At 35.9% G+C, this 18,877-nt stretch overlaps 1 protein-coding gene across 6 annotated transcripts in view; it reads right to left on the bottom strand.

The window, feature by feature from the left end:
* Positions 1-2,294: 2,294 nt before the first annotated feature.
* The window catches only part of LOC144978015 (ATP-dependent DNA helicase Q1-like), a 37,590-nt gene continuing 21,007 nt past the window's right edge, over positions 2,295-18,877 (bottom strand). For all 6 annotated transcript variants that reach the window (XM_078923446.1, XM_078923445.1, XM_078923447.1 and 3 more), the window contains exons 8-15: positions 18,237-18,318; positions 16,967-17,115; positions 15,520-15,637; positions 13,824-13,962; positions 12,098-12,195; positions 10,943-11,082; positions 6,315-6,447; positions 2,295-3,209 (exon numbers count right to left, since the gene is read on the bottom strand). In XM_078923446.1, the coding sequence (XP_078779572.1) occupies positions 2,326-3,209; positions 6,315-6,447; positions 10,943-11,082; positions 12,098-12,195; positions 13,824-13,962; positions 15,520-15,637; positions 16,967-17,115; positions 18,237-18,318 (1,743 nt within the window). In that variant the 3' untranslated portion in view covers positions 2,295-2,325. The remainder of the gene's footprint in view (positions 3,210-6,314; positions 6,448-10,942; positions 11,083-12,097; positions 12,196-13,823; positions 13,963-15,519; positions 15,638-16,966; positions 17,116-18,236; positions 18,319-18,877) is intronic.

Raw genomic sequence — 18,877 nt, 5'->3', positions numbered from 1 at the left:
GGCTGGGAGAGAAACAGACAAATGAATAGATAGTTTCGGGAGATGATATTTAATTCCTTGTAAATCATCTTTTGCTTATGTACTGTATTATGTTTTGTAAACATATTATATATGATTTGTAAACATTTGAGTGTATTCCTCTTAGTGGGGGGGGGGGGGGGGGGACATGTGCTTGTGTCTAGATGAGACTTTTAGGTGATCTCAAACTAATTACTTTGCTAGTGTGCTCTTGGAATCTACATCTGTTTCCTATTTGAACCAATTCCCCTTTGTCTTACCTTTTCTTGGTTGCTTTGATTGTAATTCTAGAACTTTTTACTATCCCAATTTTCTTCCTTTTTACTGTCGATGCTATTACCTAAATGTGTTACAAACGCTGTAAAACCCTGAAAAACAAACAATGGGAATGATTTATATTTTTTGACGTGCTCGAGTCATTGGTCACATTTCATTTGCAAAATTTACACATAATGACCTACACAGTAAAGGTGTTCATGGTTTACGTCATGTCCAACACCAACACTTACCAATCATTTTGTTCAGCTTTGACCCTTGGGTAAGTTTACAACTTTCATAATAAACAAATCAGCTTGTTTACATTAATTTATTAAGAATAAATAATATCGAATCGTTGGACAACAACAAATCATGTGATTAATGAGATCGGATAGATCGCTCCCATTAATATGAAAGTGAAAGTGTTAGCAACTGTTCAAAATTCACCATATATGTTTATTTATTTATACAATATAATATATGTTTGTTTTTTTCTCTTACAATTCTGATACTGTACCATACATTGTTTTTAATTTATAAACAGACCAATGGTATTTTGTGAGGGTTTGTGGCCATTCCGTGGTGGTGAATTGTTGTTATTCTTTGACTGTGATTTGTTATGTATTTCCTTGACAATAATTCTGTATAAAATAAACAAGGTCATCAACACAGGCTGGCGATGCTTTTCTTCCACTAGAAATGACGATGACTTGACTTGTCGAATGTTATAATGAACAATTTAATTACAAAAGTTATTTTAAAATGGTGTGTGTATTTGTATGTATCGTGTGTGTGTGTGTGTGAGATGTGGGTGTGTGTACGTGTGTGATGTGCGCGTGTGATGTGTGTGTGTTGAGCTGTACTTGGTTTATATGCGTACGCGTAGTCCTTGTTTATTTGTCTGTGTGTTTATGTATGCAAGAGAGAGAGAGAGAGAGAGAGAGAGAGAGAGAGAGAGAGAGAGAGAGAGAGAGAGAGAGAGAGAGAGAGAGAGAGAGAGAGAGAGAGAGAGAGATTGAGAACGAGGGAGAAAGAGAGAGAGGGAGAGAGAGAGAGAGGGAAAGAGGGAGAGGTAGAAAGAGAGGGAGAGATAGAGAAAGAGGGAGAGAGAGAAAGAGAGAGATAGAGAGAGCGCACATGCTATGTTTTTAACTGTATATTCCATAGAATTCTATTCATGGTCAATCTATTTGAAGTTTGATGTACACAAATTGAATGCAAACCAAAATCCAAAACCATGACTTATTGAACTGATTTTCTCTTTAATCTCTCAGTATTATTATTATTATTATTATTATTATTATTATTATTATTATTATTATTATTACTTTTCCTCCTACTCCTCCTCCTCCTGCTACAACTACGACTACTACCACTTCTGCTACTACTACTACTACTACTAATACTATTATTATTATTATTATTATTATTATTATTATTATTATTATTATTATTATTATTACTATTATTATTATTATTACTATTATTATTATTATTACTATTATTATTATTATTATTATTATTATTATTATTATTATTATTATTATTACTATTATTATTATTATTATTATATTATTATTATTATTATTATTATTATTATTATTATTATTATTATTATTATTATTATTATTGGGTGTGATTAATAAATGTCGTCATTTTCCTTCAACCAATAAAAGTGTGATTGTCAAATATCCTCGCTGTCCACATCTTGTTTTTTAATTATAATTTGATTTTTGTTTTATTAGGTATGATTATTATTATTATTATTATTATTATTATTATTATTATTATTATTATGATGTGTGTGCATGTATGTGTGTATGTTTGTGTGTGTGTTTCTTTATGTGTGTGAAATAATACTATGAACTATGCGTTGACATTTGAATTATCACAAACAAGCAATAAATCCAGGGTGGGGTCCCTGACCTTCCATAGTGGCATTACAACAGTGAGCCCATAAGGAAATTCGGTTATCAGACCTGCAAATAAGAGCACGTCAGTAAAAACAAAACAAAAAATTTGTTTGGAAAAATTAATATCCATTTATTATTAATCCATCTCATCATCCGATATAATAATAGACACATTGTCCTTTTCCTCCCTTTTCTTCTTACCCAATGAAAGCCTGGAACCCATTTTGATCTTTGGTGGAGTCAAATCTAAGCTGGTCCTCTGAAATTCCTCATCACTTGCGATGTCGTTATTATCCTCATTTTCATCATCGCTGCAAATTATCATTCGTTTTCTCTTCTTTTTATTGTCCATTGCCCGATGGCTGCCACCATTTGAAAATGCGTCCCCATTCGTCGAGTTTTCCGTGTTGTCATTTTGCACAACAGACTTTTTTTCAACTGAATCATCGTTGATATCAAAATGATTGTCCGTAGTTCTTGGTCCTATTTGTGGAACCCGAACAGAATCTTGGTTTTTAGTAGAAGAAGCTGTCCTTTTTGTTTTAATGTGTACTGTTTTGGAACTTTTGTTGAAAGATGGTTTTGCAATGTCGTCGTCGTCATCAAAATTCAAGTCATCATCGCTGTCATCTAAAATCTTTGACTTCCCAAGCGATGATTTCGGTTTTATTGATAATGATGATGATGATCTAGATGATGGTGACTGGAATGTTTTTGATGACGATAATGATGATGATGATGACGACGATGATGATAATGATGACGATAATGATGATGACCCAATAGTCATTGAACTGAACATAGATTTCTCCTTATTGATGATTACTAAATTAGGTTTATTTGAGGATGAGATTTTCCTGGAAAGTGAAGAAGGAGGTTTGTACGGTCCTTCCCCTTTGGACGGAGAGGAGGAAGACGGTGATGAAATCGGTGATGACCTGGACTTTGACGAAGATGGTGGCAGCGGGAATTCCATTAACACTTTGACTATTTTGTTCCTGATCATTTTTGCTTTGGAGCCTGCATCGAGAAAAGATAAACATTGTGCTGAACTCTGATTACAGTATAATCATGTTAATTTGAAATATATATATATATATATATATATATATATATATATATATATATAGAGAGAGAGAGAGAGAGAGAGAGAGAGAGAGAGAGAGAGAGAGAGAGAGAGAGAGAGAGAGAGGGGGGGGGGTAGCAAAGATATTTCACACAGATTTTTTGCTTATTTCTCAAAAACTGTTAAGTCAAATGTAATGAAACTTGTACTCAAAATGCTAGTATACCTTGTCTATCTCATTACATGAAGGAAATTGACAAACATTCCTTCACAAACTTTTATTAACAAAAAAAAGAACAAATTTACCATATGCGACACACTTAGATAAAAAAAAAATATTAAAAAAAAAAAACAAAAAGAAACTCAGAAAGTTTGGAGCCAGAAGTTGACTTTAAGAGTGTTCTCTTTATGTAGGTTCAATTGTAGACCTATCTGTTTACTATTTGGAAAAAAAAATAAGCTGCAGAAAAAAAAAATGTGTATAAACCCAAACTGCCTGCTTTTTCTCCCTTTGTCACGTGAACTGTCATTTTAAAACACTTAAGAAAAGAAGTTGTTTTGTTCAGTATGAATATTTATCCATTTGTGACTCACCGTCTCTAAACGGTATTGTGTCGGGATGACTTGGGTGCAAAAAAATGAATTTATAGACTTACTTATCCGAACCAGCGACCACCTGAGCTCTAGCCCTTTGGTCTTGTGCCATGACGTAGAAGTTAGATGTCTTTTGTAGTTGTTCCAGGTGACTATAAAGTGTGTTACTGATGCTTGGATTTGGTGGGAGGAATGTGCATCTCAGATCTTCAAGAGGTTGACATTCAAGCAAGTGGTGTGTTACTGTTTCATTGGGGTGTTGACATAGGGGGCAGGAAGGGGATGTGTCTTTTGTAATTTTGCTTAAATGGTTGTTGAGCGGTATGTTTTGTGTTCTTAGTTGAAAGATGATGCTTTGCTGGTGTCTTCTGAGCTTATTTAGGCAATCAGTCTTTACAGGAGTGGTCATATGGGAAAACATACATCTACCCGTGGTGCTCATTGCCCAACTGTTCATACATTCTTCTCTTATTTGTTTTGATTATTTGTTTCGCTGTGTCTAAGGATACTGGAATTGATGGTTGTAAAAGTGTTGATCCGAGTCTGGCTAGTCTGTCTGCATTGTCATTTCCTGATATATTTGAATGTCCCGGTATCCACTGGAGAGATAAGTCTACTCTGTGTGTTGTAAGGAATTCATCTAGTTGAGATCTTAAACTATTGAACGTTGAGGAGAGTTTATCTAAATCGAGAGCTTGGAGAACCGATTTGGAGTCTGTGAAGATGACAGTGTTTTGAAGTTTTGAAGGGTTTAGCTGGAAAACAGAAGAGAGGTGTCGCAGTGAGGCTTCTATTGCAACTGCCTCTGCCTCGTAGTTTGAGCAGGAGCTTCCGCAAGAATTGTGGATTTTATCACAGGTTTTATCTGGGTATTCTACTACAAACCCATACCCAGCATTTTTAGTTCCTTTGTGGGCAGATCCATCTGTGTAAACATGTATCCAGTTGTCTGGGTATTTTTGTATTGTCTTCATTGCTAATGTTTGTATATCTGATTTGTTTTTATTTCTTGTTGTTTCTTCTATGAGGTTAGTCTTTATTTTTGGAAGTTTTAGTTCGGCGTATGGAGGTTTTTGACTGATTAAAATAGATTTTTCTCTGTTTTCTGGGAGTCTGTGTCTTTCATTCAAGTTGTTAGCAATGTGTAGCAGGGATTTTTGTTTTAATCTTGTTCTTGGTTTCCATTTCTCTGCCAGAATTCTGTTTGGATGGTTTTCCTCTTTTCGTTTGTATCTTTCAACCATTTCAAGCACTGCTGATTCTCTGCGAAGTCCAAGTGGTTCCACATTAGTATGTATTTCACATGCTGCTGTGGGTGTCGATCTCAGGGCATCGGAGATGAAGCGAAGGGCTTGGTTTTGTACTCTGTCCAAGGTTTTGTGTGTGTTTTTACTACCTACATTTTGGAGGGCTAAATTGTAGTCCATGACGGAACGCACATAGCCTAAATAGAGTTGTCGAAGAGAGTTTTTGTCTGCTCCCCAATTAGTACTGGCTAGTCGTTTTAGTAACTGGAGTCTCTTTGTGGCTTTGATTTTTACATTCTGAGTGTGTTTGTTCAGAGATAGTTGTCTGTCTAACTGTATGCCCAAATATGTGGGGTTTTCTTCTTTCGCGAGTCGATGGCCTTGGATGGAGAGTGTTATTTCTTTCTTGGAAACAGGATGACTCTTAGTAAATATAGAGTAGACTGTTTTATTGCAATTAACTTTTAATTTCCATTTATCACAGAAGGTGTTTAAGCTTTCTAAATCTTCATTTATTCTATTGGAGGCTATTGGTAGGTGCTTCGTAGTATACCACATAACTAAATCGTCAGCATATAGGGCCTTTTCTGTCTGTAATACTTCTGGTAGATCATTTATAAAAATAAGAAAGAGAGTACAGCTGAGGCAGGATCCTTGTGGGAGACCTTCCTCTAATACTTCTCTGTTTGACAGTCCGTTATTAATTTTTGTTTGGATTATTCTGTTACTGAGAAATTGTTTAATCCAGAAGTAGAGATTTCCATCAATTCCGTAGTCCATCATTTTTTATAACAACCCTTTCCTCCATACTTTGTCATAGGCCTGTTGGAGATCAACAAAAACCGCGACTGTATGTTTTCCATCTTGAAAGCCATCAATTATTTTTTGACTTAATCTAAACAATTGATCTTCTGTTCTTTGCCCTATCCTAAAGCCTGCATGATATTTATTTAGTAGGCCACATGTCTCCAGCCACCAGTATAATCGGTTATTTACCATTCTCTCAGCGATCTTTCCAACACATGAGGTGAGAGATATTGGTCGGTAACTTTTCGTTTCGTCGGGTGGTTTATCTAATTTATAGACAAAAACATGAAACTTGGGGTTTGTTTAGATTTGTTATGTTAGAAATGAAGACAATTTCTCACAATGCAAAAGCTCAAAAATTGGTGTTTACTATCAATTTAATTCTAAATAAGGCCATAATGACAATCTTACCTGGGACCAGATAACAAATAGTGCTGTATGCCGTAAAATGGAAGTCTTCACAGAGATAGTCGGAGACCAACATGTGGGCCAGAATACGCTCTGCAGTGGCTCTTGTCAAGGATGGTGCTTTCACTGACTGCACCTAAATTTGGAATTTAATTTTTTTTAAATAAGACATTTTTAATTAAAATTAAAATTAAAATTGGCTGGATTGTGCGACGATGTGGTCGTGTGGGTATGGACTCTAGCCTTCGGGTCGGAAAGTACAGGATTCGAATTCTGCTCTGAGCAACACAAATTTGAGTCCTTGGAACAGGATCTTTACTGTACTCAGGTGTTTGGGCTGGAACCTTCAGGGAAGAAGATCAAGGGGAAGGCCACCAGGAACATGGAGAAGAATTAAAGAAGCTGATATACAGAGAAGTGGTAAGACATGGAATGATGTTTTGTTTTTGTTTTTAAGGGTTTTACAGCGCTTGCAACACATTTAGGTTATATCAGCGCCAGTAAAAAGGAAGAAAATGGGATAGTAAAAAGTTCTAGAATTACAATTAAAGCACCCGAGAAAAAGTAAGACATAGGGTAACTGGGAACAAATAGGGATCAAATGTAGATTCCAAGAGCATACCACCAATGTACTTAGTTTGAGATCACTTATAAGTCTTATCCGGACACACGCACAAAATCCAACAAAGAGGAATACACTCAAATGCTTACATTATACATTTAAAATAGCAAATATAATAATACATAACAGAGAGATGATTTACAAGGAAAAAATATCATCTCCCAAAACAATATCTATGCATTTGACTGTTTCCCTCCCAGCCAGGACTCCGACCATGGCCAGGAAAAAAATAAGTAATCTCATTCCAAGACAAAGACAGAAAGCATGTTGGATGACGTATTTTAGGGGATAGAAGACACAGCATGGACCCCCTGCCCACTATGGGAGGTCAGGAACCCCAGGAACGAGATAAAAAATTAGCTCAGGATAGAGAAGGATGGAAACTGTTTGTCGGTGGCCTATGCCCTGTCCCACGGTGAAAAAGGCAATGATGATGATGATGATACCCAGGTGTAAAATGAGGACCTGTCCAATAACAGCATTGTCTCTGTTGGAAAAAAAAGTTGCTGTTGGCTAGGAACCCTTTGTAAATTGATTTGAGCACTTTTAGAGGGTTTAATACAGAACACTGACATTGCATGGAGGTCCTGATAGCTCAATTGGTAGAGCACTTGTTTTACAGGCAAAAGGATCTCCATCAATCTCGGGTGAAGTCAAGATTTTTTTCTGACCCCCCCCCCCCCCTCCTGTCTACCCAGCAGTGATTGTGTAGTAGTTAGTTCTGTTAGGTATGGTGGAAAGTACTTTGCTATAGACCTTGAAAGCCATGGGGCCAGAGCTTATCCCAGGTTCTATAGTGCAAGACAAACAAAAGCAATTGCTTGACATCCTTTGGATAAAATGCTAGTGAAGCAATTGGTTGACACCCTATGGATGGGACGCTAGTGAAGCAATTGCTTGACACCCTATGGATGGGACGCTAGTGAAGCAATTGCTTGACACCCTTTGGATAAAATGCTAGTGAAGCAATTGCTTGACAGCCTATGCATGGGACGCTAGTAAAGCAATTGCTTGACACCCTTTGGATAAAATGCTAGTGAAGAAATTGCTTGACACCCTATTGATAGGATGCTAGTGAAATGAAGAATCTATCAACTGATGTATCAAGAGCCCCCAACAACAACAAAAATATAAGGACATAAATACATTACTAAATACCAAATAGACGACAGAGATATTTTACAGGTCCTCTCTGTAGAAAAATCTTGGGTTTTAAGCCCGAAAGCAATTGCATGACACCCTATGGATAGGATGCTAGTGAAGAGAATGATCTACCAACTGATCTATCCAGAGCCCCATGAGCTACCAGCACCCCCAAGTTGAGTGAGTACCGGGTTTAAAGTGTCTGACAAGATCTGAAATTATTTTTTTTAATGAGCGTAACTCTATATAGCCCTGGCAGACCCACCTACCTACCTGAAAATATAAAAATTTGTAATTTTTGGAAGATAAAAATTGTAGTCGCTATAGTTAACTCTAGAAATCAACAATTTACCCACACAATGAATAGAAAACACTTCAAAATCCTAAAAAACTGTGTAGTCTGGCATCAACTTTCATTTTCAATAAGTTTTAATGACTCAGAGATAGGATACTCGTGAAGTTCTGACATCAGAGGCAAAATGTCGTAATTCTACAAATTTTTAGTAATGGTACGGAGGTTTGCCCTGGGCGTGCTCTTTTGCCTCCTTTCAATTCACAGGCCATCATCATAATATTATTATTACTATTCCTCTTCTTCTACTTCTTCTTCTTCTTCTTCTTCTTCTTCTTCTTCTTCTTCTTCTTCTTCTTCTTCTTCTTCTTCTTCTTCTTCTTCTTCTTCTTCTTCTTCTTCTTCTTCTTCTTCTTCTTCTTCATCTTATTTTATTATTATATTATTATTATTATTATTATTATTATTATTATTATTATTATTATCATTATTATTATTATCATTATCATTATTATTATTATTATTATTATTATTATTATTATTATTATTATTATTATTATTATTATTATTATTATTATTATTATTATTATTATTATTATTATTATTATTATTATTATTATTATTATTATTATTATTATATTATATTATTATTATTATTATTATTATTATTATTATTATTATTATTATTATTATTATTATTATTATTATTATTATTATTATTATTATTATTATTATTATTATTGTTATTATTATTGTTATTATTATTATCATTATTATTATTATTATTATTATTATTATTATTATTATTATTATTATTATTATTATTATTATTATTATTATAACTACGAGGGCTCTTTCATAATTAACCGAAAAATGCCTGTAAAATCCGCGTTTTTTATGCTATCAACAAAATTCTTGCACGTGTTCATACCTTGACTCGTCAATCATTTCTCTACGTAACAGCCAAGTCTGTCGACACACTTCTGCCAACGCCGCACCATGGAATAGATACCCTCTCTGAAGAAATTTCCGTCAAGGTTTTCTAGCCATTTCCGCACATGGTCAACAAGCTCTTCATCGACATCAAAGCGCTTTCCTGCCAGCTCACGTTTCAGTGGCCCAAAGAGGTGATAATCAGATGGTGCGAGGTCTGGACTGTGTGGTGGGTGTGGCAAAATCTCCCATCCATATTTCTCTAGCCAACCTTGCGTCACTCGTGCTGTGTGGGGTGTAGCGTTGTCGTGTTGCAAAATGACCCCGTTGGTCAACTGCCCTGGGCGCTTTCTGCGAATGGCCTCCCTAAGCTTGTCAAGAGTTTGGCAGTACCTTGCAGCATTGATTGTTTCTCCAGGTTGTAAGGTTTCAAACAGAATAACACCACGACTGTCCCAGAAAACAGTTCCCATTATTTTCTTTGCTGACCGCATGACTTTGAATTTCTTCGCGACAGGTGAGGATGGATGTTTCCATGTCATCGAATCTTGCTTTGTTTCTGGGGTGCAATGGTGCAACCAAGTCTCATCACCGGTGACTATGCTGTCAAGAAAAGTCACATCGTACCCTAGAAAGTCTCCGCCGGCGTTGGCAGTATGCCCGTGAACCCTGTGTGAGCTCTTGCCTCTTCTCAAAAGTTCCCTGCAGATGTCCGATCTTTGTTCTTTATGATTGTCTGTCAATTGCTTAGGAACCCATCTTGCGCTGACTTTTATGTAGCCAAGTTCATCAAATACAATTCTATGGGCAGAAGTTTCCGAAATTTCAAGACTGCTTGCGATTTCATGAAGTTTCAACCTCCTGTCTTGACAAATAAGCTCATCAACTCGCTTCACATTATCTTCTGACGTCGCAGTTATCGGACGCCCTCTCCCTTCCCTGTCTGTCAAGTCGGAATGGCCGGCTTCAAACAAATTACACCAGTGATAGACTTGTGTACGGCTTATAACATGCTCACCATATACACTCTGAAGTTCTTTATGAATTTCGGTAGGATTCAGACTTTTGGCGTTCAAAAAACGTATGACAGCTCTGATTTCCTCCTTTGACCAGGTTTCAAGGTGGGCCGCCATCTTTAAAATCGTCTAGAAATTCATTGTGCAAAATGATGCACTTCATAATTTCTGGGAATATCCATAAGGAAATAAGGAATATCATGTCATGTACAGAATTAAAAAATCTCCACTGGTTGCTGAGCAATGGGCATTTTTCGGTTATTTCTGAAAGAGCCCTCGTATTATTATTATTATTATATTATATTATATTATTATTATTATCATCATTACTATAAGTATTATTATCATCATTATTACCACTATTTTAATTAATTTTTTCGCCTATTACAAGAGCTGTAACCTAACAATAATTGCCTATTTGGACAATAAAAAATATTATTATTATTATTATTATTATTATTATTATTATTATTATTATTATTATTATTATTATTATTATCACATCTCCACAAGCAAAGCCATGTAATGTGTGTGTGTGTGTGTGTGTGTGTATGTGTGTGGGGAGGGGGGAGTGGGGGGAATAGGGTGTCTGGAACATCATGAAAATTAAAATATCCAAACTGACCTTGAGTCCAGGGGGTCCTTTTCCATACCAGGCATCCACCAGTTTGATGGCCGTAACACGCTGGTCTGTGCTAGAAGCAGCATCCAGGATGGTTAACACATCGGCACAGTGACGCGCCATATCACGCTTCTCGACACTGCCTAGAACGGTAGAACAACGACTTATTACACGATTGCCAATTCAAGAGGCAAAAAAAGCTACTGAACTTTTACACAAACACAGAGACTGACCCCTTTCTGAGTGCTGAATGAACTCCTGGAAAAAAACAGTCGTACTGACTTTTTTCCCGTTTAGCAGGTGATTGGAAAATAAAGGCCAGTTTGTCAACAATAACAACAACATTTTAAAAAATGCCAGAAAAAAAAATGGATCTGGTAGGCCCCAAGCAGGTACTTTAAAAAAGGAAAGAAAAAAGTTTTAAGCCACCAAAAAGGTAAGAAAAAAGTTTAAAGCCACCAAAAAGGAAAGAAAAAAGCTTAAAGCCACCAAAAAGGAAAGAAAAAAGTTTAAAGCCACCAAAAAGGAAAGAAAAAAGTTTTAAGCCACCAAAAAGGAAAGAAAAAAGCTTAAAGCCACCAAAAAGGAAAGAAAAAAGTTTAAAGCCACCAAAAAGGAAAGAAAAAAGTTTAAAGTCACCAAAGTGTCATGACTTAGATGTGCTCCAGCCCCCTTTAGAATGTAAAAAGTTAAAAACAGAGGAATTGTTCGAAGGGCTTTATATTCTGAAGACTTTCTGCTCTAGCTCTACTTGAATTTCATGCTATTTCTCTCCAATCTTTACAAAGCTTTGCCCTAAATTTTTTTGTCATGTAACCTCATCGTAGAACAGACACATGTGAAATAACTACTAATTTGTGACCCACCGTCCCTAAACGGTATTATGTTGGGATGACTTGGATGCAAAAAATTGAATTTATTGACAAAAACATGAAACTTGGGGTTTGTTTCGATTTGTTATGTTAAAGAATGAAGACAATTTCTCACAATGCAAAAGCTCAAAAATTGGTATTTATTATCAATTTAATTCTAAAGTCACTTTTCGGGGTCCAATTGACACCAACATAATACCGTTTCGAGACGAAGGGTCACATTTCATCTCAATTAATTTCCGTTTTAACTTTTTGTTTTGACACTCAGCAAAGACAACTAACTTACCCCCCAGAGAGTTTCTTTTACACATGTCACACATATCGGCACACTGAGTTCCGTCCCAGACCTCTCCAAAATGGCGGGCAATCAAGGAACGCCGACAACTAGGCAAACAGGAAATGACATCGAGCTACAAAAATTGCAACATAGTTATCGTCATCATCATCACCATCATCATCATCATCATCATCATCATCATCATCACCGTCATCATCGTCATCATCATCATCACCGTCATCATCATCATCATCATCATCATCATCATCATCATCATCATCATCGTCATCATCATCATCACCGTCATCATCATCATCATCATCACCATCATTGCCATCGTCGTCATCAGATCATCATCATCCTCATTATCATCAACATCATCATCATCATCCAATTTGTCAGCCTGTTTTGTTTTTTTTTTTCAAAGTACGCTGCCATCTTGTGATAAAAAGATGTAAGCGCCATGGGGTTGGTTTTGAGCTATCATCGAAATGTGTTCAAAATTTTAACGATTTATCTGGTCAAAACTGTAATGGCTCTCAAGTTGAAAACCATTTGGTGTGTATCATCAGGTAAGACCAGAGGGAAATTTGAAAAAGTAGACCAGGCTTTAAAAAGAGTTTATACAATTAAATAAAAATCATTCCATCAAAACAATATAAAATATAAACAATTAAAAACCCCCCCCCCTCCCCATTGTCAGTGGGCTGCGGAAAAATTATCAACGCCTAGACCATATCGTGGTGATAAAAAGGTAAGGGGGGTCATTGCCCTCGATCAGCGTTTCTCAACTGCCAGTCCTGGACTGGTGCCGGTCTGCGGGAAAAATTGCAGATCAAAAAAAATTTTTAATCCATGTCAAAAAAGAAAAGGTCCAAGATGTTAGTCCCACAAATGTGGCTAAAGCCGTGATTGAGATAACGGCATGACAAGTTTTTGGATATGAAAGACATTTTATATATTTCAATGTCTCTATAAAACCTCTCTGTATAAAGTTCAAAGATTCTTTAATCTTTTTTGTAGACTGCAATTTGTGTGATTTTATTGATAATTATAGTAGCAAATTAATTTGACAATGAGAGAAGTTCTCTAAAAAGTTTCATCAAGGTCGAACTTTTTTATCTTCCTTATTTTCAAAAAGTTAATTTATATTTTTGGATTTTGAAGAAGGGACAGACAAGCGTGTTACATAAAAATCAGTTTCGCAATTTGAAAATATTCAATATTGTTTTTGTTTCTGGTCCGTAAAATTTTATTTCCATTTTTACCGGTCCGAAAGTACAAAAGATTGAGAGTGAGAACCACTGGTCTAGATGAATCATTAAATCCATATTATGAGTCTTACCATTAACTTGGTATTCCTCCCCTATCTAAGAGTGTTCAGGGTTATTAAGTCATATAAAATCAAGTCATTTTCTGTTTCATTTTAAACATATGTTTATTTATTTATTTATCTATTTATTTACTGATTTATTTATATAATTATAATTTTTTATTTATCTATTTATCTTTTTTATTCTTATTTTGCTGTTATCATTTAATGGGTTTTTTTTTTCGGTTTTGTTTTGTTTTGTTTTTTTGTTTTTTTTTTTATTAAGGTCAATATCCCTATAGCTGTTTACTGTCGTATTTAAAAGATGGAGATAAATCTAAATTGGCAAAGCAACGACAAACATTGGGTGTCTCCCATTCCTGAGGTTAAAACAAAAAAAACAAAAAATTTGGAATTCCTCACCTGCTTAAATTGGTACAATATTTAACAATTCCATGAAGGTTGGACAAGCCAGTCTGCTCTGTGAAAACCATGGTGCTTTGTCTGATCATGTCAGACAATCGGTAGAAAACGATGCAGTGTGACGTATTCCCATCACGGCCTGTGGGTAAAAGGTCAAATGTCAAATGGTGGGACTACAATTATGTGGTCTCGTGGAACGACACTCGCTTTCGGATCGGAAGGTCATGGGTTCAAGCCTCGCTCGGCGCAGAGTTGAGTCCTTGGAAAAGGCTCTTTACTCATATTCTCTCACCGTACTCAGGTGTGAAATGAGTACCTGGCCATTAACAGCGTTGTCTCTGTCTGAAAAATTTATAATATCGCCTAACAGGCGTCATGTCCCTTCCTACATGTTAAGTGTTGCTGTTGGTCAGGGACCGCTTTGAGCATGTTTAGTGGATATTGCGCTATATAAAAGCTCAAGTTTATTTCATTTTTAAAATTTTTTTCAAAATTTTGATTGATGTACAGAGTTCCTCACTCACTTACCATAAAAATATTCCTAGGGACCAGGCACCCGTGTAAAATAAAGATCTGAACAAGTGTGTATGAAATGAAAGGTGCCAGCCAAAGCAAGAAAGAAAAATACAAGAAAAAAAACATCGAAAGGATCGAACCTCAAAACCTTCTGATTACCGGTCACACTTGCTACTATTACATCACAGAGGCTTCCGATAGTTAGGACAATTTTAATATCTATATTCTTCGCAAGGGTACACGTTTTACGCTTTGAACCATCGCTCTCGTCAAAGAACACATACATTGAATGCGAGGGGACGAAGACAAAAACATTTGAGTTGTTCCACTTTTATTTTGGAATATCTTCAATCTCGTCCCCTCATGTTCAATGTAAGTCTGTGTGTGTGTGTGTGTGTGTGTGTGTGTTGTTTGACGCAAGTGAGTGTTTGAAATTTTTTTTTCTTGTATTTTTCTTTATTGCTTTGTCTGGCACCGTTTTATACACACTTGTTCAGACCATAAAAATATTCCAAGAGTTTTCCAAGACAAAACATAACAAGACAAAATGAAGCATTTCATATAATATATGCTTGTTACATCTTAAATTAAATTAAATTAAATTGAGCTTTATATGGAGCAATATCCACTAAATGTGCTCAAAGCGCTTTACAAGGGGTCCCTGGCCAACAGCAACATTTAACATGTAGGACGGGACATGACTTCTGTTAGGCGAAATTACAATTTTTCGGACAAAGACAATGCTGTTAACGGCCAGATACTCATTTTACACATGAATACGGTGAGAGAAAGTGAGTAAAGAGCCTTTTCCAAGGACTCAACTATGCGCCAAGCGCGAGGCTCATACCGCTATGTGCTCTAGTGGTATGACACTCGCTTTCAGACCAGAAGGTCCTGGGTTCGAGCCTCGCTCAGCACATAGTTGAGTCCTTGGAAAAGGCTCTTTACTCACATTATCTCACCGTATTCAGGTGTAAAATGAGTACCTGGCCATTAACAGCGTTGTCTCTGTCTGAAAAAAATTATAATAATCGCGAACAGGCCTCATGTCCCGTCCTACATGTTAAATGTTGCTGTTGGCCAGGGACCCCTTGTAAAGCGCTTTGAACACGTTGAGTGGATATTGCGCTATATGAAAGCTCAATTTTTAAAGCTCAATATTTGAGATTTGAGAACGTACCAGCTCTGCCACTCTCTTGATACAAGTTTTCCATAGACTTGCTGATCGTGTGATGGATGACAAAACGGACGTCAGCCTTGTCGATTCCCATCCCAAATGCAATGGTTGCCACCACCACCTAAAATAAAACAAAATAATAATCATGATAATAATAATAATAATAATAATAATCTCTCTCTCTCTCTCTCTCTCTCTCTCTCTCTCTCTCTCTATCTCTCTCTCTCTCTATCTCTCTCTCTCTCTCTCTCTATCTCTCTCTCTCTCTATCTCTCTCACACACACACACTGTCTCTTCGTCTCTCTCTCTCTCTCTCTCTCTCTCTCTCTCTCTCTCTCTCTCTCTTCTCTCTCTCTCTCTCTCTCCTCTCTCTCTCTCTCTCTCTCTCTCTCTCTCTCTCTCTCTCTCTCTCTCTCTCTCTCTCTCTCTCTAGAAATATATATATATATATATGTATATATATATATATATATATCTTTCTCACAAGCACACACACACACACACACACACACACACACACACACACACACACACACACACACACACACACACAAACACACACACAAACCAAAAATAAAATAGGCAAAAAGGTTCTCCTTCAGAATCATGAAATTGTTAGAGACAGACGTTATTTCTGTTTCTGGAGCATCAAATGGAGAGTAACAATGGCTTACTATGCTTTGTTTTTTTTTGTTTTAATGGTTTTACGGCGCATGTAACACATTAAGGTCATATCAGTGCCAGTAAGAAGGAAGAAAATGGGATAGTAAAAAGTTCTAGAATTAATACAATCAACGCATACAACCAGGCAGATAAATAATGTAAGAAAAATATTAACATTTGAAACCTAAAAATAATTCCATAATGCCATCAAAGGGTTAACCTTTTTCCTCAGACAATAGAATAGACCTTTTGTCTAATCATAATTTGATTCTAGTGTTCAATTTTATTTCATCATTTCGAATCCATATACGTTTAAAAATGTGTTTAATGCGACTGGGTCTTTAAACTTTTTCTCAAATCAGTGCTCCTAATTGGATTCAATAGTCTGATGTCACGCCGCCCGGCAATGGCGGCCATCTTGGTTCTAAACAAAAAAAAATCATTACTTTTTATTCTTCATGCTGGCTAGAACTTTTCATATGCCTTGTGATCAGAATGTGTAAAAGTCAAAACATGATCAAATTTATGGGTTTTTTTTCCCTCTGGATACGCCTTTATGCTCGCCGGAGAAATATTCCATACGGGCATCCGCCATTGTTCCGATAGTTTAGAGCAAGTGTTACTAAGTTACCATGCATCATTAGGAAGGAAGTGACGTTACGACTGTTGAAGAGTACTTTACCGTGGCTCTCCATCCATCTTCTTTCCTTGATAGCGATGTCACATCTGTTTTGTCAGCATTTACACACACCAAAAAAACTCACAAATCACAAGAACTCCACAAACCTGCAGTGTACCCTCAAGCCACTTCCGGTGTACAAGACTTCTAGATCTAGGATCCATATCAGAGTGATAACAGCCTGCCTCTATCCCTCCACTACTCAACTCTGTAGTCACTTCTTCAGACTCTTTTCTGGAGAAACAGTACACAATGCCTGAAATAGAATTCAAAGGGTTAAATAAAATTAATTAAATTAAAAAAGGAAAATTCCTTTGATGAAATGATTCAGTGAAAATAAATCATCCCAAATTTTGCTTTATTAACTTTGATGGTAAACTGTTCATTACGACAAAAATTAATAATAACACCAAAGGAGTTAAATTTCTACCCGAGCCCATATAGTGATCCGATGTTTATGGCCGTATCAAAGTACAATTTGTTTGCTTAGATTTTTACTGATCTTTTTTTTCTTATATATTTACACTTTTATAATTTGTATGTCCCGTAATTTACACTATGTAATTATTCTTACAGCCTACAATATTATTACACTATATATACCTATTACCAAATTTTACTTGACCACATTATATTGACGTATGTTATGTATCAGAAAAATCCAAAGAATCAAGATGAATAGTAAACAGCAAGCTCACTTGAGCAAAACAATGGCAGAAAACTAATTTATGTGGGAATTAATTAGGCTACTTACAATTGTTTCTTATAATTAGGTACCCAATCAGTGAAGAAACGGTCAACCAGTTTGTCTACAACGTGAGGCAATCGAGATGTGCTTGTAGAAATGTATAACTTTCGATTTGAAGGTGTCTTCATAACGCACTTCTGGCTTTCGCATTAAACTTTTCCATACTTCTAGGCTCCACCAAGTAAATGTGGTCAATTTTGGCTTAGACAAAACAGTGAAATTTATCGCTCAGCGGCTCAGTTAAAATTGGCTATCATTGGGATCACGACAGGTTTGGAAATGAAAAGATAATTTCGTGAAGGCTTTACGAAAATACACTGGGATGTGCTCAGACACGGCAATTCTAAAAAGCGTCGCTTAGTCTTGGCAATATATCCATAGGATTAAATATAAACGGCCCTTGAGCTATGCGTAGCGCTGTGGAACATTCCTATTTACTTCACGGTCATTCGACTACGATTCATGAATTCTTTCTTTCTTCATTTTTTTCTTTACTTTTTTTTAAATATTTGAATTTGATGAATTGACTGATTTCAGTTAATTGACTGAGAATTTACAGGTCTAAAAAGAAAAAGAAGTACTTATTAAGGCTCTGAGGCACTATGTACTAAGGAGAACTTTTTACTTACCGGATTGATTTCTAAACTTTCCTTTAATCAAACACAAAATGGCATCAATACTTTCTTTCTGAGTGCTCGGTTTTTCCCGAACCTAAAAAAATTTTTAAAAGGATTAAATGTGACAACATTAGCAAAAAAAAGAGAGTAAAAATATAATTTCTTGGTAGCATCGTGCAACAAAGAAAGAAATACTACTTACTTATGGATACTTATGGATTGTTTCCAGCACAGGTCCTTATAGGTCCTCTTCGCCAGACTCTATTTTTTCATTGTCTTTATGATTTAAGTTTCTTCCGATTTTACAATCTAAAGCGCATTTATAATTGTACAAAACATTTTGGTCAGACCAAAATTTGTCTAGTCTGCTCTTGAACTGTTCCATATTTTCGTTGTTCTCACAGTGAAACTGTGTTTTCTCACATACTGAGCGTACATTCATTCAAAAAGCTTAATAACCACTTTAAAATTAAGGATTTAGTTCAAAACTTCGATGCCAGTGTTTTCAACTATACATTATAATTATAATCCATGACGCCATGACACAAAAGATGGCAATATTCAGTGACGTCTTAGTTATATTTCATTGCTCGTAGCTCTCTCATATTTGCAAAGTAAAATAGAAATTAGACAGATAATTTCTATTGTAATTT

The sequence above is a fragment of the Berghia stephanieae genome, chromosome 8 (assembly GCF_034508935.2).
Source record: "Berghia stephanieae isolate SIO BIC M18660-M18661 chromosome 8, UCSD_Bste_1.3, whole genome shotgun sequence".
Classification (NCBI taxonomy): Eukaryota; Metazoa; Mollusca; class Gastropoda; order Nudibranchia; family Aeolidiidae; genus Berghia; species Berghia stephanieae.
The sequence above is the reverse complement of the archived record's forward strand: the minus strand, read 5'-3'. Positions and strand labels throughout refer to the sequence as shown.